The sequence below is a fragment of the Pararge aegeria genome, chromosome 18, assembly GCF_905163445.1.
Source record: "Pararge aegeria chromosome 18, ilParAegt1.1, whole genome shotgun sequence".
NCBI lineage: Eukaryota > Metazoa > Arthropoda > Insecta > Lepidoptera > Nymphalidae > Pararge > Pararge aegeria.
Genome location: NC_053197.1, coordinates 3,291,403 through 3,318,313, shown reverse-complemented (window position 1 = coordinate 3,318,313; position 26,911 = coordinate 3,291,403). Strand labels below are relative to the sequence as shown.

General features: G+C 36.8%; 1 protein-coding gene across 1 annotated transcript; it reads left to right on the top strand.

The window, feature by feature from the left end:
• The first annotated feature begins 2,486 nt into the window (after window positions 1–2,486).
• LOC120631487 (putative molluscan insulin-related peptide(s) receptor) lies at window positions 2,487–14,866 on the top strand. Its single transcript, XM_039901097.1, has 7 exons — window positions 2,487–2,694; window positions 4,753–4,963; window positions 6,771–6,911; window positions 7,529–7,734; window positions 10,044–10,190; window positions 11,374–11,536; window positions 12,945–14,866. The coding sequence occupies exons 1-7, from the start codon at window positions 2,672–2,674 to the stop codon at window positions 14,802–14,804; spliced, it is 2,751 nt and encodes a 916-aa protein (XP_039757031.1). The 5' UTR covers window positions 2,487–2,671; the 3' UTR covers window positions 14,805–14,866.
• Window positions 14,867–26,911: the final 12,045 nt, after the last annotated feature.

Here is a 26,911-nt window from a genome sequence, read left to right as displayed (position 1 = left end):
GAAAGACACGGTAATTAAGCAAAATCTGACACATTGGCTTATGCAAAATTTTATTTTATGATTTAGACGAACTTCTTCTTTAATATTATAAATGTCAATGTAAGTTTGTTTGTTACGCTTTCACGCAAAAACTACCTAACCGATCCTCATGAAACTTTGTACACATATTAAATATAAATAAATATAAATATATTACGACAGTACACACATCGCCAACTAGCCCCAAAGTAAGCGTAGCTTGTGTTATGGGTACTAAGACAGCTGATGAATATTGTTATGAATATAATACACAGAAATACTTATAATATACAGATAAACAACCAGACACTGAAAAACATTCATGTTCATCACAGAAACATTTTCCAGCTGTGGGAATCGAATCGAATCGAATCGGCCGTGGGCCACGACTCAGAAAGCAAGTTCGCTTCCCACTGCGCCAGTCGGCCGACGATATTCTTGGAAATGTTAGAAGTAATATAGGATACTTTTTATTCTGACATTAACCTCGGTTCCTTTGGCCGTGAGGGGATGAGTGTTTGACGATTTTACACCATTACTCCGACAAATTATAACCGATTTAAATAATGATTTTTGTACTATAGAGGTTATAATATTATGTGTTTAATTTTGCCCAAACTGTGGTTGGAGATAGAGGACAGAACTCCTCAGCGGACAGCAGCAAACCCCGCATTTAAGGCTTAGCGATACTGAATACTATAATTTTTTTTAGATCTACAACTAAATTCAATGCCACATCAAAAAACAAAATCAAACGCAGACGAAGTTGCGGGCAACATCTAGTATGCTATATTTTTCTTCACATCACCCTGTAAAAGTATGACCCCTTGAGATCAAACTCCTAAATTAGTAGCCTATCGAATCTTCATGGGCGTAATTAAATAATTTGCACCCATGCCGACCTCAGTCTGTACGTTGGCATTACTTTGATCGGCCGCTAGTAATAATTAATAGTACAAAAATATTATAACAATAATAATATAACAATTCCGTCGTGAACTCAATATTTTTCCTTGTAGTGCCGCGATGATATTAAACCCGTTGCAATCATTGCAATACCAAAAATAAAAGTAAATAGCAAACCTAAATAGGTATAAAACTTTTATACAGGTTACAATTAGGGAGGTAGTTTATGAGAAGTTAGTGTGAACAAGTGTAAGAATTATTAACCTGTCTCCTTTTAAAATAAGTTGGAATATATTTCTGTTGGTAAGTAAGCGAGATGCAGTCTAAAAAGGATAGGCAGTGCTTTTGTGAAGTGCACGCCACTGATTGCGGCCAAGATACAGACAGACAGACAAACAGAAAAAAATACAGTTTGGCTTCAGTATCGAGCATATAGAGGGACCTTTAAATAAGTTTTCACAAAACAGCCGCGGACCATCTGACCTTAAAAAAAATCTTACTTGCTCCCTCCCTAGACCAGAAGCTGGGTACGCTTAATGCCAGGGTAAAATACCTTGTGAGAGTCTGGTGATTTACACCCTGCGTCGTTTTATGGTTTAGGTGTAACTAGGCCTACGATATTTATTACCAAGAATAAATACCTTTTAATGAAATAAATAAATATACAAGACCATACACATATCGCCATCTAGCCAGCCCCAAAGTAAGCGTAGCTTGTATTATGGGTACTAAGATTACCAATCTTTACCTTTTAATGAAATAAATAAATATACAAGACCATACACATATCGCCATCTAGCCAGCCCCAAAGTAAGCGTAGCTTGTGTTATGGGTACTAAGATGACTGATGAATACTTTTTTATGAATAATATACATAAATACTTATAATATACGGATTAACCCCCACTACACTAACTAACACTAAAAAAACATTCATGTTCAGCACACCAACATTTTCCAGTTGTGGGCATCGAGCCCACCGCCTCGGACTCAGAAAGCAGAGTCGCTGCCCACTGCCCCAATCGGCCGTGAAAACAGAACTCTTATATTGCTTAGGGTAGCCTTATAATTTCTGAATTTTCTCCGGTCTTGGTCTGGAAGCTTCGGCCCTAACAGGTTGGCCCTCTACCATTTTGGACTGCATCATAAGTTCCCGTTACAATTTAGACAGCCGGTTGGCGCATTGTGCAGCGACCATGCTTTGCTGCGTCCAAGGCCGTGGGTACGATTCCCACAACTGGAAAAATGTTTGTGTTATGAACATGAATGTTTTTCAGTGTTTGGGTGTTTATCTGTATATTAATAAGTATTTATGTGTATTATATTCATAAAAATATTCAACAGTTATCTTAGTAACTTTAAAACAAGCTACGCTTACTTTGGGGCTAGATGGCGCTGTGTGTATTGTCGTAGTATATTTATTTATTTATTCATTTACTTATCATCAGCTATAGCTTTTGGTGGAATAAAAAAATAAGTAGTTGTCTTATTCTCTGTTGTATTGTTGTATTGGGTAGTTAGCGGATATGAATCTCATCTTTAATTGCTCTTGATCAGTAAGCTCCTTAAACCGAACGCATTGAATGAACAAACTTAATTTAAAGTGCAATGGAAAATAGAGTTGAAGAATCATGTGTATTTCGAGTGGTACGTTCTTGAGAATTTTTGGCCGTTTCTTACTGAAAAGGCGACTAGCTCGAAAACAGAAGAAGTATAAACGATTTGATGCGAAGAAGCTAAAGGTGACATGGCGAAAACCACGTTAATTTGGTACGTATCTAATATACGTACTCAGAATTGAGAACTAACAGAACCCTCATTCAGCAATTGTTGCATTGCAATGAAAATGCCCCGCGCATGTTCACACCCAAGGAATTTTGCTAGACCACAAACTTTTTCTCATTCTCCCCTTTTATGGTAAACGTCTAGTACATTAGAGGTCAAATAATTACTGTGCTAAATGCATCGATCACTAATGCGAAATGGTATGAAGTGACTAACCGCTTGTTGGAGATACACTACTAGTCGTGTTCACGGTTTCTGTACGTTCTTAATTCTGTGTATACATATTATGATCAAAGTTTTTATATCACTTAAGCTTAAAGAAATTTGTCTTTCTTCTATGTATAAAAGTCAAGCATTGTTTCTACCTAAGTCTCATGTACCTCTAATTACGCCGGCAGCCACGCTCTTTAGACCTGAACACAGAATTGCAACATTGCGGCTTAGCGGCAGAAATAAGCATGGCACTTCCCCGAAGCTCGAGCCCGAGCTCTGTCCCAAAAAGCTCTACTACTACCTGCTAGAAATAATTATGTGATGATGATGAAACACTAGCTGTTGACTGCGTGCTTCGTCTGCATTTACTTCGGTTTATTACAAATCCCGTGGGAACTGTTCGTTTTACTGGGATAAAAAGCCTATGTTTCTCTCCGTCCTTCCAACTGACTCTATACTAAAATTCAAGTAAATTGATTGCTTATATAGGGCGTGAAAGAAGGATAAGCAAACAAACCAACACGCTAGCATTAACCCAAGCTACAAGTTGTTAGGACTTTAATTTTTGTCCTAGCCTTATCAACTTCATTATCACAATTTACACTGGCACTAAGGTTAGGCTAATGAGTACAGTATCAGTACCTAGTAATAATTTATAACGACGTGCATTTAAATTAATCAATAAAATAAGTTAGTTGTGTACCTAATTATTTATTAAAGGAACAAAAGAAGAGTACAGAAATCTTTTTTGGGGATGGATATATGTCTTTATAACATCATACCCGAAGGAATATTAGTCCTACCTTTACCTAAGTTTAAACAATGTATTTAATCAATCGTGGTTACCACACGATTGATAAATTACTAACTGACAAGGCTGCTTGGTAGCAGGCCACTCTGCTTTAATCTCTCACAAGATGTTGAAAAGGAGCAATTAGCTGAGTTTCGTGCCGGCTCTTCTTGGTAGAGTCTGCCTTCCGGACCGGTGGTAGAGTCACTACAAATAGACTGGCTTGACGTTTCAAAAGTGCTTATAAACTAGGCATACTTGAAATAAATGAAATTTGAATTTGAATTAATAACTAATTCTTATGAACTACCTATAAAGATACAGTGCATTAATAACTTCTCAGAATGTCATAAAACGTTGCATAACTATTTAAACGTTTAATAATAAGACCCTATTGGTTTGGGAGTGGGAGAGCAACCAAAAGTTACACAAGTATTTTGAATTTTATTCCACTGCAAGTTAGCCTTTGACTGCAATCTCAAATGGTCGTAAGTGATGATGCAATCTAAGATGGTAGCGGGCTTACCTATTATTGCATATGTGTTTTACGCGACATCACACCGGAACACTGAATCACTTAGCATGCATTTAAAATGGGAGGCTTTGTCCGTGGCTTATTACCTCCCTACCGAAAATTATATATACATAGTGGTTTTATTTGTGGATATGTTAAGAAAAATAAGCCTAATTTGCTATATTTGTTTGGTGTAATTTATAATTTCTTCAATCTTTATACTCCATACCAAACGGATCTTCGGCAATTATTAAATGAGATGATTATAAATGATGAGATGTTGACTTAACAATTTATTCACTGTAAAGTCGACATCTGAGGACGCTCCGGCGTCGGAAACGTGCGTAGAGAGTACATTGCCCTAGATCTGTTTGGCGTGGTGTATAAAGTTTGAAGAAATTATGAATTACACTATACAGATCTGCTTTTCGCGGAGTATAGCAAATTTAGCTTAATCTTCATAGTATATCATGGAATTCCGCAAAGTAATCCTACGCCTGCTTCTATCCAATATTTATATTTTTAGGTTAATCGGTATAACGATCAGTTTCTCGTGCGTAGCTACGTTCGAGCCCAGGGAGCATAACGGTTTTTGCATCGACATGAACATACACAGAAAGGCTCTGCTGTCGAAGTTGGAGAACTGTACAGTAGTGATCGGGGACCTGATAATTTCCCCGCTAGAAAGGACGAAGCCTCAAGATTTTAAGAATGTTTTGTTTCCTAAATTGAAAGAGGTAAGAACTTTTCATAAAACTTAAATTTACGATCGGCAGGGCGATTACGTATCTCGCATCAGGCTTACGACAGGCGCAAATCTTGCAATCACTGCTGTCAAACGTCACTTTTCCATACAATAAATAAACAAAAGTTATATTAATTTACCTTTCCATTCGTCCATTTATATTTATTTACCTTTTGTTTTGTTTAATTTGTTTTTTTTCTATACGTGCAATAAAGACCCCATCTATGTATCTTACCTGGTGAAAAATTTAAAAGTGACCTATACGTACGTGCTTTTCTAGAAGACGTTTATTAACATTGGCCACGTTGTAAAATGGAGGCACGAGATACCAAGTGGACATGCCAACCTTGTCCACCAATCCACACTGGGCCAGCGTGGTGGACTACGGCCTTAACACCTGTTAATTGTGAGAGGAGGCCCTGTAGTGGCCGGTAATGGGTTGATATGATGATGGTGATGATTCCAACCCTTGTTATGAGAAAATATAACGCAAGACGCTAAGTTGCACGTGCTTTTATAATGTAGAAATAAGGATGACTGAAGGATAAACGTGGTCGCTTACTATGGGCCTCATAAGAAGGCTCAGAATCACTCAGCGGGCGATGGAAAGAGCAATGTTGGGAGTATCTCTACGTGATCAAAGCAGAAATAAGGAAATCCGTAGAAGAACCAGAGTTACCGACATAGCTCCGCGAGTTGCTAAGCTGTAGTGGAAATGGGCGGGGCACATAGCTCGGAGAACCGATGGACGTTGGGATTCCAAGGTGTTTGAATGGCGACCCCGCACAGGAAAACGCAGTGTTGGTCGGCCCCCAACAAGGTGGACAGACGACATCAAACGAGTCGCTGGGAGCCGCTGGAAGCAAGCGGCCCAGGACCGTGGATTTTGGAACTCTCTACAAAAGACCTATGTCCAGCAGTGGACCTCAATCGGTTGAAGTGATGATGATGATGATAATGAAGGATAAAATAAGCGCGCTTCACCTTCATGGCATCATCATCATTGATTCCAGTCAAGCACACGTCTACATACATAAAAAAAGACTTAGCGACAGTTTGCTCACATATTTCTGCGTCTCGCAGTTAGTTCCTTAATAGTAGATAAAAAAGCAGCAGCTTTTCGCGAAAGCCTGCCTAAATATTCACTCGCACTTTGTCAGTAAGACGGTAATATGGTTAGTTGAACGTGCTGTAAGCCGTTTGCTATGGTGTTTATGGTAGTTGAGTTTGGCTTGTGTGCCTTAGTAGTTATAACAAAAATTAAAAAGTTATTTCTATTGTATTTTATTTATTAGGGCTTAACAGTTAACTGAAGACAAATAATTAACACACAGATAATAGCATGTACGCCAATCAAGTAGCCGTTAATAAACAAAAAGAGACAGCAAACGTATTTAATTCATAAATAAGAATCTTTTATCTAAGAGTTTAAATAAACACATTATTTCAACCTTTATTTGCTGAATAAAAGCAGGCTTTACTTTGCGGAATTCCATGACACGCATTGAAAATCAAGCTTTTTATTTGCTATGTTCCGCAAAAAGCAGGAGATTCTGTACTTTGGTTATAACTTCTTCAATCTTTATCATTCTCTAAGAAGTACTTACAAATATTTATTTTAAAGTCAACATCTCCTGAGGATGCTACGGTGTTGGAGCGAAACGTGCGTATAGAGTACATTTCATCATTTAATAAAGAGGTTCTTCTATACTGTATACTTATTCTGTGGCATTGGGCTTACGACACTAATACCAAAGTAAAGTCTATAAAAATAAAGGATGTTCTGGTGTATTTTTCAGGTGACAGGATTTATGGTTGTTTACCGTGTTTTCGGATTAGAGACGCTGGGAAACCTGTTTCCAAATCTGGCCAGGATTCGGGGAAATACTGTTTTATATAACTACGCGTTGGTTGTATACGACATGTCTGGATTACGAGAGGTTAGTTGGAAATTTTTAATTAAAAATGCTTATAAAGGAAGAAGAAGGTAGTTTTTGGCAATTTATAGGAACTAGTAGCAATTTTCTGAGACTTTTTTTTATAAAATATGGCAATATGGCAATCTAGCCCCAAAGTAATCGTAGCTTGTGTTATGGGTACTTAGACGACTGATAAATATTTTTATGAATAATAAGTATACATAAATCCTTATAAAAAACAGAAAAACATCCAGATACTGAAAAAGATTCAAACATCATCATGACACAAACATTTTCCAGTTCTGGGAATAGAACCCACAGCCTTGGACTCAGTAAGCAGGGTTACTTACTACTTTACTTAAATCCTCCGGCGCTGCTATTCTGGGCAAAAGTGTAATACGTCCTTAATTAGAACGTAATATATCTCTGTAACAACTTTAATATTTTATTCCGTGGTAACTAGACAGTAACCACAGTCAGACAGTAAAGAGGTAAACACTACTGTCTAGTTGTGTTTAACTCTACAAGTTACTGAACGGGTTTTTGACGAAAAAGAGAGAATTCTTCTTGTTTATTCAGCCATCTAGCTGCCCTACATTCAAAGCATACGCAACTAAATAATTATATTATTATTTCAGGTGGGGCTACATAATCTTCTCAAAATCGACAGGGGCGGAGTAATAATCTGGGGCAATCCCCTAACTTGCTTCGCCGACACGATCGATTGGAATGCGATCGCGCCAAGTTCGCGGCACGTCCTCAGAATTCCCGATCGAGAGGCTCGGTGTAATTTCCAATGCACCTGCTCGGACATACCTTCTCGTAACCGCTGCTGGAATAATAGGTGCGTGTTATTTATACCTTTACAGATTAGCCCTTGACAACATCCAAGAACATGGGCGAAGGTCGATCTTGCTGCAACACATCGACGCCGCTCCAAGACCGTGCAGGCCGTCAACAGCGACGCTCCATTCTCGTAGATTGCTGAGCACCTCAAAAAAACTGCATCACTGGTACGACTTCCAGTCTCGATGGGGAGTCTTTTGGCGGTCTCCACGTTACCAGTGGTAGCTAGATGGCGCAACAATATCCTACATCGCGCTATCGAAGTTTTCATAAACGACGTAATAACAACTTCTAAAGATAAATGGTTGGATCTTGGTCTCCGAGCACAACGCCAGCTCGGAGGAAGAACTCCTTATTGTTAAGGTTTAGTGGATGATCATATACAACTACAATCACAACTGGTGGTGAGTGGTGATGCAGTTTAAGATGGCTTATCTGTTAGGGTCATGGCAGTTTTATTAAACAGCTAATTCGTACGCGGTATCACACCGGAACACTTAATCACTTGGCGACACGTCTTTGTCGGTATGCTAATAGTAACTGTATCTCCCGAAGCTTCCCACCAGACCAGACCATTAAATACAGAAGTTATAAATTCCCAAATTTCCCTTGCTCGGAATTGAAGTCTTATAAGACCACAGCGCCTCACCACTGTACAGGGAGGTTCTCAAGATGTTCCTACGTTCGCCTTTTTATTTAACCACGAGATCAGTTGAATAAGTTCCTGCTCCCAAGTACGAATTCACACAATTCGAAAACTTAGATAGTATTCGTGAGATAATTGGTATGGTATTGTAATATACCAGCGCGACTATTCAGTAACTTTTCTCACTATTTCTTATCAGTGGTTAACTATCACTCTTAATACATAATTTGAGATGAATGTGCAACTGTCGCTGTAAATTCTTCAGAAGACGTTGGCAGCTATCTAGAGAAGATAAGGACTCGCGTAACTATTTATCAACCTGGAGTGAGAAGAAAAAATTGCCCTTATGTACCCTTGTGCATCGGAAAGAACGTTACCAGTGGTAAATACAGAAGTTGACCCCGGTTATTAACACTGGAGCATTGAAGCGGTGACAGCCCAGTGGGTCGGAGCTCGACTTAACTTTCGGGGGGCCGAGATGGAATCCTAGCACGCACATCTAACCTTTCTAAGTTATGTGCGTAGGAATACTTGCTTCAACGTAGGAAATCCGTGCCCTGTAGTGGGCCGGAAATGGGTTGATATGATGGTGACGATGATTGCAGCAGTGTGGATGGTTTAAGCTTTAAATCAGTCTATCCTTTAAGAGAGGACTAATGGGATACCATTACCCTGAAAATTACTTACTTAATAATATGATTTCATCAAGAGTCCATTAGAAATATGTAAGACTAACATGCGCGCCACGAGAAAGTTGTTTAACTATTATCTCGTCTATCTCTGTAGAAGAAATACGAGTGTCGCGTAGATATCATTATGTCCTGGAATCTTGTTGGCCCTACAGGTGTATAAATTATTCCTAGTACGACTATACACATACAGACAAGTTGGACAAATTTCGTGGGATCCAAAGAAAAATGAATCTAAAGATCAAACATCTGATGTAATTCGTATAACATCGAAACTCTTACTAATGGCTTGAGTTTTTTCTAAAACTGCCCTGTGAGCGCATAATATGCTGATAACAATCTTTTTATACCATATCTCCTGCCTTTGATGAAATGAAATAGTGTTGGAGAAAGTTCCAAGGAGGAAAAGTCGTTGGTTGAGATTCGTCTGCTCAGAATGTATTCCCAACAGCTGAGGAAAATAAAACGATTGAAAAAAGTATATACCTATATGTTATAACAATTAATTTCTGAATAAAATACAGTTAAATTAGTAAAAATAGCTCTTTGTATGTACAAATTTTGTTAGAGAAGAGCGAGACCTCCTAGTACAAGTATATAATATGCTCCTTGGAAAAGTCGTTGGTTGATATTCGTCTGCTCAGAATGTATTCCCAACAGCTGAGGAAAATAAAACGATTGAAAAAAGTATATACCTATATGTTATAACAATTAATTTCTGAATAATATACAGTTAAATTAGTAAAAATAGCTCTTTGTATGTACAAATTTTGTTAGAGAAGAGCGAGACCTCCTAGTACAAGTATATAATATGCTTATAAAGAAAACTTAGCGTAATAATTAAGATATTAATGTAATTGTTTTTGGCCATTCATGCATTCTTACAAAAAAGATTAACTGAAAAGTGATAATATCAATATTATGATATTTTTAATAAACATTATTGCTAGTTAAAATTAAACTTCCTTTCAGAAAATGCCAGCGTTTTCTCGAAGGACCCGAGGGCGAGAATTGCAGCAGCGAATGCCTCGGGTGTCGGAATACGAATCACAGCAGCTGTTCCTTATGTCGGAATTACACGTTTAGAGGCGAATGTGTCCCACGCTGTCCGGATGACACGTATGTTTGCTTGCAATTTGTAAAGTCAGCATATTTCGAATTGCTTGCATTTATTTTTGATATTTTTTTATTGCACAACGGAACTTTTCATTTACTTTCGAGGTTTGAATATTTATTCTTAAGCATGCATTCAATTATTAATTAATTAAATGAAAGAGTTGGTTAGTTTTTATGGATTTCCTTTCAACCCGTGATTGAAGCAGATTTTATATGCAATAATCGTGATTGTACAAAAAAAATATATTAATGCATATAAAATCAGCTTCTTTTACTAGCCGCTCTTATGTATTATTTATTTACTTTTCCTAGCAAACCGATTTTCTTTTCTTGAGGAAACGAATAGTTTATGAGAAAATTTCAAGAGGAAATTGAAATATTTGTGAATGAAACTCAATAATTTAGAAAAAACATTGCGAAACGTTTTTGTCAGAAATCTAAAAATCTTGAGAACGAACGCAATTTTTTTTTAATTTAATGAAGTGACATGCTCATTTTTGTAAAATTATCGATAATACTCTATACACTGTATCGGAATAAATATATTACTCTAGTAGTCTAAACGTCATTAATTATACATTTTGATAATACAGGACTAGTCTAAGTTAGGTTAGGTGAGAAAATAAATTCTTATCTATCGGATTTTCGGATATATATTTTTCTGAAAAGCTACACATTAACGTACAGAAAAATTATGCAAGGAGGGCGGGGAAACCCCTTACCCGTCCCCATCCCCTCCTGCCCCTAAATTCGGTACGCACGTTTAAAATTATTTTGTTAATTTTTAGCATTATGAAATATGAAACGAACAAAAAAAACACGGGTAAAAACTAGAGTAACTGATAAACCAATAAGATATGAAAGGCTAAAGTCGCAATGGGCAGGGCACTTAACTCATTACAGAAATTGACATTACAGTCTCTAGGTATTGGAAAAGCAATCCACGCATCTAAAAACAGCCTTGGAAGGCCTCCTAATAGGTGGACGGATGACATTATGAGTTGAGGGGAGTCGTCGGCTTGATTATCATCGGGATTGTAGTGTGTAAAAGAGATCTATGTACAGCAGAGAACTTCCGAGAGGATGGCAATAATATAGTTTTCAGTGAAGTGTAGTCCATGACCAGGCTAACGACTTTAAAAGGAACTTTTGCTTTCGTCGTTCTAATTGATGTTAAACTTTTCAGATACATATTATCAGCAAGCAACTATTGCCTTACAAAAGCCGAATGCTTGAATTTAAAACACTGGATATTTGACAACAAGTGTGTTTCGGAATGTCCAATTAATTATAAAAAGGAAAAACACAACAGCACTGTTGTCTGTGTTTATTGCAAAGATTGCCAAAAGGTTAGTTAATTTTTTACCGAAAATCGATTTACGTAGATTTTTTAGAAATAAATCTGATTGGAAAACTATTTTTCTATTTCATATTATCTTATGGGGCCAGTCCTAACCGACATTTTTACTACCGACATCACTCGAAAGTTAGAAAATATGAAGACAAACGCCGAAGAAGGCGTTAGTGTTGTACCTAATACTGGTGACTCACTGGTTTAATGTTAATAACTTAGTTTTGAACGCAAAGAAAACAAAGTGTGTGGAATTTATATTACCAAATGTAAAGAAAGTTAATATAAAAGTAATGATAAATGGAGAATCATTAAAATTGGAGAATTCTACACTGTTTTTAAGAGCTACCTTGGATTGTAGCCTTGTAGATTGTAGTGGGGTGCCCCGATTGAGACACGAGACAGCTCAGCTGCTTATGCTGTCAGAAAAATAAGACAGTTAACAGATGTTGAAACTGTTAGGCTTGTTTATTTTGCATACTTCAATAGTTTAACGTCGTATGGGATCTTGTTATGGGACAGAGCTGCTGATACAGAAACTATATTTATACTAAAGAAAATACCTGTGCGGTCGATATATAGACTTAGATCACGCGAATCCCTTCGTGCGAAATTTACAGAAATAGGTATACTTACAGTAGCTTGGCAATGTGTTTATAGTAATAGCTAGCTGTTGCCCGCGACTTCGTCTGCGTTTGTTTTTGATGTGGCATTAAATTTAGTTGTAGTTCTAAAAAAAAAATTAAGTATTCAGTATCGCTAAGCCTTAAATGAGGGGTTTGCTTCTGTCCGCTGAGGAGTTCTATCCTCTATCTCCAACCACAGTTTGGGCAAAATTAAACCTCTATAGTAAATAATTTAAATCGTTTATAATTTGTCGGAGTTATGGTGTAAAATCGTCAAACACTCGTCCCCCCTCAAAGGAACCGAGCTAAATGTCGGGATAAAAAGTATCCTATATTACTTCTAACACTTTCAAGAATATGTGTACAAAGTTTCATAAGGATCGGTTATACAGTTTTTGCGTGAAAGCGTAAAAAACTAACTTACATTGACATTTATAATATTTGTAGGGATAGGGATAATCTTTGTTAAACAAAAAATAACGTAATTATAAACAAAAAGGCGATATAAACAATCTTCTTACTAGAAACGGACATAAATTTGTGATATCTGCATATCGTCTGAGAAAAATCCGGCCTACCGAACCGGTGGTAGTCACTATAAACAGACTAAATTGACGTTTCAAAAGTGCTTATAAACAGCTAAGCCCACATGAAACAAATGAATTTTAAATTTAAATTTGAATCCAATAAGATTTAAAAAGAATAGAAGTGGTGTATTTAGACCTAAATGAATGAGTGCTTACGTAAGATAGTGCTCCTTTAATGTTTTTTTCCTTTCAGATATGTCAAAATCTCAGTATACAGGACTTGTCCACAATTCAACTGGCAGAAAAATGTGTTTATATTCAAGGTTATTTAAAAATACACATATGGTCTTTGCCGCAAGTGGTCGAAGAACTGAGTTATTACTTGAAAAACATAAAGGAAGTGTCAAAGTATGTTCTTATTTATAATTCAATGCAACTAACTTCATTACATTTTCTTTCATCCCTCAAACGTATTAGGGGTGAGGAATTGTATAATGGCAGTTATAGCCTACTAATATACGGCATGCAAAATCTTCAGAGCCTGTTTTTACCAAATGTTACGCAAAACCTAAAAGTGGATAAGGGTTTCCTAGGGATGTATCGAAACAGAATGCTATGTATGAGTGAAATAGAGAAACTAAAAACAACATTTGAGGTAGCACCTCGTGAAATTGACGTGCCTCCAGGATTAAATGGGTATAGCGCTGGATGTGATGAAGTATATCCTAATCTGAAGATTGAAGTACAGAATGAAACGTTTGCTATTGCTACATTTTATCCAGTACCACAAGATGATATTCATTATGCCCTTCTTTATGTAATAATACCGCATGGTTCCCATTCATCAATGATACCTGAATCGTGTAGTGATTCTGAATGGTTCTCGGTTAATATCCCGAACACAACTGGAGGGACTGTCAAAGTGGAACTATCATCTTTGAGGCCTGCTACAACCTACGCTGTTTGTATTGAAAAATATGATTCAACGTCTCGACATCTCGCACGAAGTAACATAACCAACTTTACAACGGCAGTTGGTAAACCTGAACCACCGTTCATATTAGAACTAGTCGCATCATCATTTAATATCATTGTCATAAGATGGGTAAATCATTTAGATTATCGACCTTATATTACTAAATATGAACTAGATGTCACTCTTGTTGATATTGAAGATCACGACATTACTGTACGTGACCATTGTGTGTGGATGGATGATGATTTGTTTGAGATAGATTATTCACGCCATGCAAAAGTAATGCGACCACCAAATAATTATGAAAAGGGTTGCGAGTCTATGTGTGGTGTCTTGTCTTCAGTCACAAAAGGAGCTATGGTTGAAGATTTCTTTGACGTATGCAGTGCTATAAATGGTTGTGACCATGAGATAGAAAGACCTAAAAATTCAAGTTCTCGAGGTGTTGTTAAAAATTTATCTTTAGACTTAGAAGGCGATAGAAATAATAGCTATCAAATTGGAGGTTTACTTCCTTACAGAGATTACAGATTCTATTTAAGAGCTTGTACTAAGGATCGATGCAGCACCTCTGCTAGAGGCATCGTTAGAACTTTGCGGCTTGAAAGTGCTGATATAGCGTCTATTACTTTTGCTAGTGCCAATAAATCAGGCTTTATTGATATTAAATGGGACCCACCGACACGAACCAATGGACCGCTGTTATCGAATACACTTGAAGTCTTGCATTCAGATGCACAAATTTATGATATAAATCATTTATTACCTAAAACCTGGTGTGTTCCTGGGAACATAACAAGCATACAAATTAAATCAAACGTTGCGGAGAAATACCTTATAAGGATATGTTCTACGACACTTGGAAATGCTTACATTTGCAACGACTGGAAGAAAGTTGTGGTTCAAACGGAGTATGAATTCGTTTGGTGGTGGAGTGCCTTATTTTTTGGAATCATCTTGCCAATATTTTCATGCATTTTGGCCTGGCGTTATTCTGTTAAAGTTGAGGATACTGAAAATATACCTTTGGTTGATATTACATCTACTTTGAGACAAGAAGCGGAGGCTCCAGCCTCTATGTTTTCAGATTTTATGCCGAGCAATTATATTTCATTGAGTGATTTGCATTTTGAATGAATTATTAAAATAACAAAATTGTGTTTCTTCGGTTGGCAGTTAAATTTGAATTAGCTTTTAATAATTTTGTGCATATTAATACGTAAGAAATTGTACGAATATTTTATTTTATACAGAAAATATAAAATATAAATATATTTCATTTAGTTTTATCTAAAATCTTCAAACATATTAAATTTTAAAAGTTATAAGAAGTTATACTGCCCAGACAGATACTTAGACCTAAGGGCAAAAGGATACTGTGCACTTACAGTCCATTAAATTCTCTAATTAGCTCGCAATTATACTCTAATAAAACTTTCTTTTGCGCTGGGTCTGAATGACAAAACCTTCGTTTGTATGTTTGAACATTCTCAGGAGTATTCATCACCATCATCCCCATATCAACCCATAACTGGGCACGGGTCTCCTTCCACAAAGGTTTTAGGCCGTAATCCACACCACTGGGGCTATACAGCGACATTTCAAGCTATGAAATTTGAAAGATGCTCTGATTTGAAGTGTAAGAAAACACTGCAAAACTATTCTAACACAATCCCATATTTTTTTTGTAAGGCGCATAGTGTATATATAAAAGAAATATTAAAATACTTTCTGGGCGTTTCATAACAGTTACATCTACATAAAGAATGCCCTGTCTTCAAATCCGCTTAGCGTCCTAATCCGACACTATCTACAGAAATTCAGACGAACAAGCGCCCGTTTGACAGTCAACCGTGAAATCACGGTTTATCTCTATTCAGCAGATCGTCCCGAGCTTAATTAAACCCCCAAGCGTTTGCTCAAATGTCTCCGTATCCGGTTCCCCTGTTTTAATATTGAGTAGTGAGGAGGAACATCTTTTTTGTTCATACTCGTATACTTATTTTTGAAAGCTTGACAGTAAACTACAGAAAAAGACAGAAACTACAGAAAAAAGTATAAAAGTAAAAGTATTGTATATCGTATAGATAAAGGTTGGGGTGAAGTCTCTTCATATTTAATATGAAATCTCAAGATTAAGTATTTTTCAAATTTTATCTATTTAACCAATGTATATATGCCATTTCGTTCGGAGATAGCGACATGATCCTGTTGCTGTAAAAATCTTGCATATATAAACGAATATCGATTGTAAAATATAAAAAAAACAGCGATAATAAATTTAAAATGACTTTTGAGTACGCAAGCAGAACTTTGCCAAACTGCCATATTGTCAAGCTTGCAGTAGCGGCGTGGCCCTCACGTGCCAGTCTAACTTATAATCCTGGTAATGGTCGGATCGTTAATTATGGTTCCGGGAATGACTGATTCATATTTTAAAGCGGAAAATGCACGAGATCGTGTGACTGGGCACAATAGTCGCGTACTACTAATAAATGCGAAAATATTTATGTCTGTGTCGGATCTGGCAAAGAGATAATTATTTTTATTATTTGTACACAACTACAAGAATACTATACTATAAGAATAATAAACATAAAGAAATACGTAGAACACAAGGCGCCCTTATCGCTTAATTGCGATCTGTGCCGGGCAACCTTACAATTAGGTAAAAAAATTCAAAATACATACACAGGTACATAAAGTAATTGACACAAATACATCATACGAGATTGAGATTGTTGTGTTCTGGAGAAAAAAACAGTAAATAATAACAATAATAATCTTCCTTGACACTATTTGACAATAATAAAACCCACCCACCCTCGTTTTGGAACCCTCGTAGCTTTAGTGTTAAGTTTACGAATGTAGTTATCGCCATCACTACTCACTGCTATGTACACATTTTGTATATAATCAACGCATCAAAAGTGCCATCTATGTGACTATTTGAATAAAGAAATATTTGACTTTGTTTTTGACTTTGCGATTCTTGCATCAACAGACAAATTGCTCTAACTTCATAGCTTAATATTAATTTACTGTGAGATGGTGCTAACAAAAAAATTACCCAGCTAAGTTTGCTGTGGGCTCTTCTAAAACCAGGACACGTTTGGAACCCTCGTTGCTTTAGATTAAAGTTGGCGAACGAAGTTAAAACCATCCTACCACCATTTTTACACCTAACAAAAATGAGAATTGTAGAAGATCCTTCATGTCCAGACTGGGGTGAGGTGGAAACCAGTTTTCACTCTATAGCTGAGTGCTCCATGTACGCTGGTAAGATGGGAACTACAAGGGTAAAGATAGAATCGTGAGGTTCACCAAAGAGACTGGTAGGTTTCAGGGGGGATGCTGCCGCGACTTCAGTAAACCTGTGTCTCAAATATACAATTATGTAATATTTATATATATATATATATACTCGTATATATATATTACAATTATGTAATCATAAATGTATGAACGCTTCATAAGTGCCTGTGATATGCCTTCATGAATAAATAAATTTTGAATATGATTTTGCACTACGCCATATGTATATACACACAGTATATACGTACATATTATATAAAAAATAATTATAAGAAGAAGGGAGATAATATCACCTTACGTGATACCACGGACAGGCAGCGACATGGTATGGCGTAGTGCTTGCATAGGTACTCCTTGGTTAAGCTATCGATAAATAACAAAGACACATACTTTTAACCTATTATATTATATATAAGTATCGCACGTATCAGAAGCTTACAAAGGAATATTCTTTACCATTTTGCAACATTGATGCTCCGCTCCTATCGGTTGTTGTGAGATGTTATATAACCTTTCTCGAGAAATGGACTATCCAACACAAATATGTTTTCAATACGAACCAGTAGTTCCTGAGATTAGTGCGTTCCACCAAACAAAATCTTCATCTTCATAATATTAGTATACATTTTAATTAACAGCGCGTCTCAGTCATTAATTTAAAAATAAAAATCTTGTGTGTATACGCGCATGTACACACACGATTTTTAGTACACACGATAGACGTTATACTTCTTTGGCGTAACAGGATAAAAATCTTTTCAAAAATTTAAAAACAATTTGAAAAAACTACTCTAACAATAGAAAAAAGTATAATACATTTAAAGATTTATTATAACGCATTATCTAGTTATCTCATTATCAGAAAACCAAGTTTCGCCATTAATTGAAGATTCTCAAGTAAATTTGAGATTTTTGTTTGTACAATTGAATCAATGAAATCACCGGAATGAGCCCGCAGACTTTGACGATTCAAAGTGTACAGTGTCAAACTCTTTATTGAAAAACTAAAATTTTGACTATAGCTAAATTCATGGTGTCGGTTTTTTGTGACGCATCGTAAAAAATTACTCACATCACTTTTCCCTAATGCGCCAAAAGAAGTATAACTTCAATAAATAATGCCAGTCAAATTATAACATACATATTAGAATTAGTTTATATACGGCTAAATTGTGACTTCTATGTGTGTAACTTGCCTTATTACTGTTTTTCTCTATTGTGTACAATAAAAGAGTATCCATATATCAATCTTAATCTCAAAGCAGTTAAACTGTGATCCTTATCTGAAATCTTCGTCTATGTATCTTCCGCTAGTTGGTGACCCATTTTTTTTAGATCCATTGACATTTTAGCTTTATGGACACTAATAGGGTTTCGTTAGGAGCTTTCGATTACCGAAAGGCGTGTAACGGAGTACCTATTTAGGAACGTATATGGATTTCTATACGACTTTCCCAAGACATTTGATTTGATTTGATCACGGACGAGGAGTATGTTAGTAAGTAAGTGTCTATTTCGACACATCCTGCTCGGGAATTTTCGGAATCCAGTCCACCGCATGGCTTAAAACGCATCGTCATTATTTGTTATTTTCAGAAATTCGAGGCCTTACTAATTAATTTTCGCAGCGATTGTAGTAGTAGATTTTAGTAGAGTTAGTAGTTCGAACCTTGACACACACTTCAAAATTTTCCTAGTTTAAATATCCTTAGAACGCGGTGAAGGAAAAAGTCGTGAGGAAAGCTGCGTGCCTGTGATTGCACCTCAATGTTCTCAAATACGTGTGGAGTCCACCAATCCAAACTAGGCAAGCGTATTGAACCTAAGCCCTTTTCATTCGTAAAGGGGAGACCCGTACCCAGTGGGCCAGTAATGAGTTGATATGATGATGAATATGTAGAAAATTTTACACAAGGCCCTCAGTGCCCTATAAGCTCGTGTCTTCATTGTTCACGTCATCATCATCATCTCAAGACTGAGAGATGGGCATAGGTGGGCATAGGTAGACAAACCTCAAGGTCCCTCTTTTTCTCACCGATTTTTTGATGCGACTTGTTTGATGTAGTCCAACAACGCTGCGTTTCCCGATGCGACAAAACCACTTCAGCAACCAACGTCCAACGATTCTCAGCAATGAGATGGGTTTAGGCCGTAGTCCACCACGGCCCTGTGCGTTTTGGACTCTACACGCCTTTGGATGGATAAACTCTCAGGCATGCAGGTTTCCTCATCACGTTTTCCTTCACCGTTGAAGCAAGTGATATTTTAATTGCTTGAAACACACATTGCTTAGAAAAGTTAAAGGTGCACGCTGTGATTCGAATTCGGCACTTCGAAAGAGTAGCCGAAGTCTGAACAACTACGCTGCCACCTACGATTTGTATGGAAACGAACGAACGCCATCTAGTGACAAATCTGTTTTGTAACTAGCTTGAGTTATGTATTTCTATACAAATCGTAGTTAACATTTAAGTCATCGAATATATAGACGGAGGTAACTCACACTCCGCTAAAGTTCTGGTAAAGTTTACAAGTATGTCTTCGTCTATAAAAAGCCTATCCATAAAATCAAATTGCCCCGACTTACCCTAGTTTCTCATTATTTAGGGGTATCCGGCAAGCAAGCATCCGTTTGACAATCAACCGTAAAATCCGGACTTATCTTCACAGAGCGTATTATTTAATTAGTATCAGGGTGTTTGCTTTGGTGTTTTGTATTTGTACCTCTATCTTAGTTTGACAATAGTAAGCTCTATTGTCAAAGTAAGAGCTTGTGTTGGAACATTAAACATAAGCACTTATAAGTAGATACGTAGTACTTAGGAATATGTAAATAAAGATTCTTGTTAAGCATAATGCACAGTGAAATGAAACCTAGCAGAGAAGACTGCGGTACCGGAAAGGAATCGAAGGGCGGATGAACAAATTCCTTAAAAGCTGACAACGCATCGGTGACTCCCCTGGTGCTGCTAATGTTCATGGGGGGCGGTGATCACTTAACATCAAGTGACCCACTTGCTCGTTTATCAGCTATTAATATATAAAAAAAAACTTGTGATCAGTAAAACAAAAAAAATTGATGGCGTACTGTTTGTATACAATAACATCCATCCATCCATCCATCATATTAACCGATAGACGTCCATTGCTGGCTGTATCGGTCTTTTGTAGAGAGTTCCAAATTCCACCAGCGGCGCTTGGACAACGACTACGCGCATAATGTCGTTTGTCCACCTCATTAACATCCATACTAATATGATAAATACGAAAGAGTGTTTATTTGTGTGTTGCCAATGAACTTTATAGTTGTCATAGAGTTTGTTTAAAGGACAGAGAGTTGCAGAGGCTAGTTTTTATCCAAGGAGAACAAACAGTTCCCACGAGATGTGTTAAAAACTTAATAAACGCGGACGAAGAATGCGGGCAACAGGATGGATTATATATATTAGAAACCTATTTGTATACATTAGCTAAAAGTTAATAAATATCGTTATCATCTAACAATAATAGAAATAAATCAGACTCCAATATGTGTTTAAACTCAACCTTATTGTTACTTATTCCTGCAGAGTTTTCTGAAATGGAGTCGAGTGGTACATAGCGGTGACTTGCAAGAATTAATAATAAGTTGTTCACTTTAAAAGCGGTGGTAGCGCATTGGGTAAAAGCTCGACTTCAATTTCGGGGGCCCAAGTTCGAATCCCAGCACGCACCTCTAACTTTTCTAAGGGTAAAGGAAAACATCGTGAGGAAACCTGCATGCCTGAGAGTCCTACATAATATTCTCAAGGAGTGTGGAGTCCACCAATACGCACTGGGCCAGCGTGGTGGACTACGGCCTTAACCCCTTCTCATTGTGAGAGGAGACCCTCTGTAGTGGGCCGGGTATGGGTTGATATGATGATGATAATTCACTTTAGCTTATTAAAACTATTTTTGTGGTCATTGAATTAAAAACATACAGAATCCTCATTCAGCCATAATTGTATGCAGTGTGTTTAGTCCAAAACACTTTACACCTGCGGAATGTTGCTAGCTCACAAACTTTTCCCTTTTTTTCCATTTTATGATGAACGTTTAGAACATTATACATGTAGTATAATTACTGTCAACTGCTAAATGGTATGAAGTGAATTACCCGTGGGTCGAGAAACCATTCTAAAGTGGATTGGTTTTTATGCTTCAATATTAGTCGTGTGCACGGTTTTTGTATGTTCTTGATTCTGTGTTTGTGGTGTATAATCACTTAATATACTTACAAGTGATGATGCAGAGGTATAGCAGTTATATTAAGCCCATAGACTACTAGTCGGTTGCTACGAACCATCGTACTCAAGCGCTAAATCGCTTAGCAGCAGGGTGGTAACTAGCCACGCCCGAAGCCTCCCACCATACGACCAGAAACAATTCGGATATTATAAATTACTAAATTGGCACCCGGAACCCCCAACTTAAAACCACAGCTTTCACCGCTGCGTCAGGGAAGTCTTCAAATCAATTCGATTTCAGCCGCACTGACCCACAACTGGGCATATACCTCCCTCCGATCTCTCCGTAACTCCTTCGTTTGTGCATCTTGGGCGAGTGAATTGAAAATATATGTAGCTCATCGTGCCAACGTTGTTTTGGCCCAGGGCGCTGCTTTGGGAATCAAAGCGAAACGAATTTTGCCCGCGCGTCGTCTGACATTAAAATCATATATTTGTTTACGAACATCAAATTATTTCCATATGAGTAACATAAAACGCGCTGCCCGTAGACGCAATAAAAGGATTTGCTTATCAAAGACTTTTTTTATTGGTGTTGTTGTTTGATAAAAGGATATTATAACATTTATATAGATGTAATAATTTCTCGAGGGCCCTGAAAATAAACATCAAGGTTATTGGGAGCAAAAAAATTGTATCAATATCGTATAATATGATGGTGTCCAAATAGGTTAGAAAATATTTATATATTTCACTATTTCAAGCAAACTTTTGGTTTTGTATGTGGTGATAAAACCGATCTGAACTATTTATAAAAAAAAAAAATTGAATTCTTTTAGAACGTAAAGTTTGTGATAATAGTGACTATACAATCATCATCATCATCATCATATCAACCCATTACCGGCCCACAATAGAGCACGGGTCTCCTCTAGCAGGGGTTAAGTCCACCACGCTGGCCCAGTGCGGATTGGTGGACAACTTGACTCTACAATAAGTAGGGATATTTCTTGTGTGAGATGAAATAATACATAAACTTCTTCTGTTCATTTTCTGGGTTCATTTACGTACTACGCCGCTAATAGTTGGAATAACGTAAGGTTAAAAGTAAGTTTTTTTTTAAGATAAAACTAAAGAATTTTCTTCTGGGTAAGCAATTAAATTTTCAGGAGCATGCGGCGGAGTTTTCGTTCCTATAGTTTAAACGATTAGATACCTATTATATATTTGTCTTTGTTTGTATCATATTGCTAGGTTATTATAATAGCGTGGGCTTTTTGTTATATTTATTTTATAATTTGTTGCAAGTTCTACTTTATTTGGTTTTTAATAGACTTACAAAAAAGGAGGAGGCTCTCAATTCGATTGAGTTTATTAAATTTATTTTTTAAATGTTTGTTAGCTCAGGAGGCTCTCCTACTCTACACGGCTAGCATGGGCAGGAGACAATTATCTCTCCAGGGAAAAGGGAAAAAAAATTTCTTCTCCCATAGCTGTATCAACTCTCCGAACACTGGCGGATAAGTGGAAATAATATCAAAATAATATATGTGTAACAATAATACCGTGCCTTAGCAGGTGGACCCCCTGTCAAGGGATATAAACAGGGGAAATAGTTAGCCCTACTGATCTTAATGATTTGCTTGAAAAATTGATATGAATAAGTAGTTGAATGTCAGCTAATGGTGATCAGGATGGAAGGCTTGACCCAGAATTTCTTCAGACTAGTATATATATTAAAAGATTGAAGATACTTCATACTTTTAATATTTAGGTACTGACAAATTTGTTGAATGATTCATCATGAGTGGCGTCTAGACATAATGCAGTTTCCCTAGGGCGTTCCTGGAACTATAACGAGCTGGAAAATCTAAAAAAAAATAAGTGATAATTGATATTACCTATTTTGTGCTAATTAGGTATCAGCGTTGGAAGAAAAATAAATAAATATACTACGTCAACACACATCGCTGAAGCAAGCGTAGCGTGCTACGGGTACTTAGATGAATATATTCATGAATGATATACATAAATACTTATAATATACAGATCAGAGAGAGACCAAGACACTGAAACATTCATGTTCATTACACAAACACATTCTAGTTGTGGAAATAGAACCCACCCAGCCTTTGACTCCGAAAGTCGCTGTCCACTGCGCCAATCGGCAGTCTGAAGATCAAAGCTACTAGGCAGTAAGCATGAGATAATATCATTAAATACATATCTTTTTCACAGAATTAGTGATTGCTAACCAATCAAAAATGAGAACGGTATAAAATTATTGAAAAAATATTCCGTTTATTTTTATCCTCATTTAATTTTTTTCGGTATCATCCTGATCAGTATTTAAGTTATTTATACGGAATTACATTACAAGTACCGAAGAATAGGGTTTGAAATGAATTAGAATTGTTTGACATATTGTTGGTCTACATAATAATGCTCGAAGAGTTCTCCGGTTTTATTTCTGGGGCTGGGAGAGCAACACGTGGTATTATAGTTCTGTTTTTACTAACAATCGTGACATTCGGACTGTTCATGCCGATGTGCCTGAATTACGTACCAACTATAAGCCGTTTTTTAAATACAACGAGTTAGCCCTTGACTGCAATTTCAACAGCTGTTAAGAAATAATGCAAATATGCAGTTTAATGGCCAATTTCTATGTTTAATCTATCCATAATCAATAGACTTATTACTCAGCAACGTTGTTATTGTCAAAAAATATCCATATTTTTTTAGAAATAAGAAAACTTATCAAAAGATTACAGATAAGTAGATTGAAATAGAAAAAGGCCGTAAGACGGTAGCGGGCTAAACTGTTAGGCGTATGGCAGTTATATTAAACGCATACCGCTAACACTGCATCGTAACGGAACGCCTAATAGCTCAGCACTAGACACGGTTAAAGCTAGACAAAATGAGTAGCGTTATCTAATTTTTCAGGGGATGTGAGATCTCACTGTGGCGCCTTCATACTTGAATCACCAACTAGAGTTTGCAGTATGCAAGAATATTTTGAGGGTTCATTTCTCCTGAAATGAACCAACTCAAAATATTCTGTTCTCTCTGAGTACATAAACATTAAAAACAAGTATTGGTTTTTTAAAACGTAATAACTGCTCCATATAGATAATATTCAAGGCGGAGCGAAAGGCGTGTCGTCTGGCCCTCTTCGGTCTAATCTGCCTCAGGAAGTGTGGCAGACTAATCAAGGATCGCTGGGGGTCTTCAATTGAATTAAGTTTCGAAAAATGCGAGATAACATACACTTGGATATGTAAGGAATATATCTAAAGTCATAATTTAGTGTTCAATAAATAAATTAAAATCTACACTTTAATATCTATCGTTATATAAACCCGTTACCGGGCGTAACCGTCACTGAGCGCTGGCCCAGTGCGGTCTGGTGGACTCCATACACCTTTAAGAACATTATCGAGAACTCTCAGGCATGCAGGTTTCCTAACGATGTTTTCCTCCACCGTTGAAGCATGTGATATTTAATTTACTTAGATCGCACATAACTTAGAAACGTCACAGGTGAAAAAATAAAAATAAAATGCTGGGATTCGAACTCGGCCCCCCGAAAGTGAAGTCCTAGCTCCTACCCACTGGGCAACGTTGCTTGGAAGTTACAGGACAATGCAACCTGTCACATGACAGACAGTTGCTTGGAAGTTACAGGACAATTCAACCTGTCACATGACAGAATAATTTCTGAAAAAATTATAATGTTGAATAAGAGCTGAGTTTCGTGGCGGCTTCTTCTCGTTATAATCTGCCTTCCGAACTGGTGAAATAGTCTCTACAAACAGACTGAGTTTACGTTTCAAAAGTGCTTATACTAAAATAAATTAATTTTTAATTTTGACCTATTTCCAGCAGTGAATGTCGATTGATTGATATGATGATGATGAACATTGATCTAGAGAATCCGGCTAAAACCTACACCTTATATTTTTATAGCATGATAACTTAGTTCGCAAAGTGAACGTTACATGTGCCACATTAATCCACAGACTTCAGACTTTGTGTGCACTTCTAGAAAGTTTCCAAAAGATGGATGTGCTCAATTTATATTAACTATTCACCATTATAGATAGTTTGCTCTGAGATAGCAATATTAACGGCCTTAACGGTTCTCAGTGGTCAAAATGTATTCTCTCCTAGAAGAGAGGCATGTAGAACTAAAACCCCCTACATTCTACATTTTTGGCTGTGGGTTTCGTCGTCTACAAAGACGTTTCGGTACGATGTCGCTTAGAAACGATTATCGGAATGAGTTTATTTAGTTGTTTAGTAGTTGTCATTTAGTCGATAGAACACTACCACTACACACTATCTCCAGTGGCGTGCACTAGCTTTCTTAATAGGGTATGCATACAGCAGGAAAACTTCATAAAGCGGCAAAAATTCTACAGTTACATATCAATTTTAGGGCAGGCAGTGCTTTTGCGCATGTATGAAGTGCACGCCACTGACTATCCTAGTTTTTGCGAGAAACATGTCAGCTGTTCATTTTTATATCTGCCATAATGTGCCCTACCTTTTTAATCGCGTATTCGGCGGAACTATTTTAATTTTGCTCCATTGAAGTGTAGTATTTATTTATTTTATTTTGTTTAAACTCTTTATTTGTACACCACTACACAGTTAGGAAAATATAGGACGAATAGAGAGGAACACAAAAACTGGAGTAGATTACAAAGGCGGCCTTATCGCTTAAAAGCGATCTCTGTCAGGCAACCTTAGGATTAGGCCAACAAGAGCGAGAACAAATAGGTGGTGTAAAATGATTATAAACAAAATATACAGAAATAAAAAAATTGGTTGCCTGTAAAGTCGGTATACGGGCGAAAGTTTTACGTGACAACGACTTTGAGTGGTAAAATAATTTTAATGTGAATATTCATTCGTATAGTAGTAATAGTAACAATTCAAAACATTTATTTATACAAAGAATTATATTTAAAACATTAATTTATACAAAGAATCTCGCACTGAATTTCATATTAACAAAATTTTATTTTTACCTTTACGTATTTATATACAAATATACATACAATAACTTGCAATACATTTGCGTACAATGAAACAGCGTTTACTTCAAAGGGACGCGTGCCTTTCACTTTTTATGTCTGTCTCTCTCGCTCTTAGGCGGGCGCGTGCCTCTCACTCGCTCTCATTGTGAGCGCATAACGTGAGCGGAGCGTAACGCAGTTTCTTGAAGTGTCACCCGGCAAACCAATTTATAAGACGTTGTCACGTCAAAAAAAAAAATAACGTAATTCTATAAAAAAAAAATCTATTAGGTAATATAAAAATGATATAGAATACACTTCAAAGAAGAGAGCAAATACTCAATAGAGTTCAAGTGGAGGGTTAAAAAACAGTCTCATGAACATCAGGAGAAAAGTATTAATGGTTATAAAGGAAATAATATATTTTCACCCTGTAACGTTTGCGGGTCTAAAAAATCCCTTTTTGTTTGTGTTGATAGTCATAAAACTTTCACGGTGACCTAAATAAATACAGTTCTTTGTTCCAGCAAACAAGAAAAATTGTTATTTGCCCAGATAAAGTTGAACGCATGAGGAAAAAGCTTAACATATAAACAAAATAAGGGTAAACGCTGAAAGAGGTCAAGGCATAAAGGGTAAAGAGGCGAAAAAATACCTCCCGTAATGTATGTGTCAGCATCTGCATTTTTTGCGA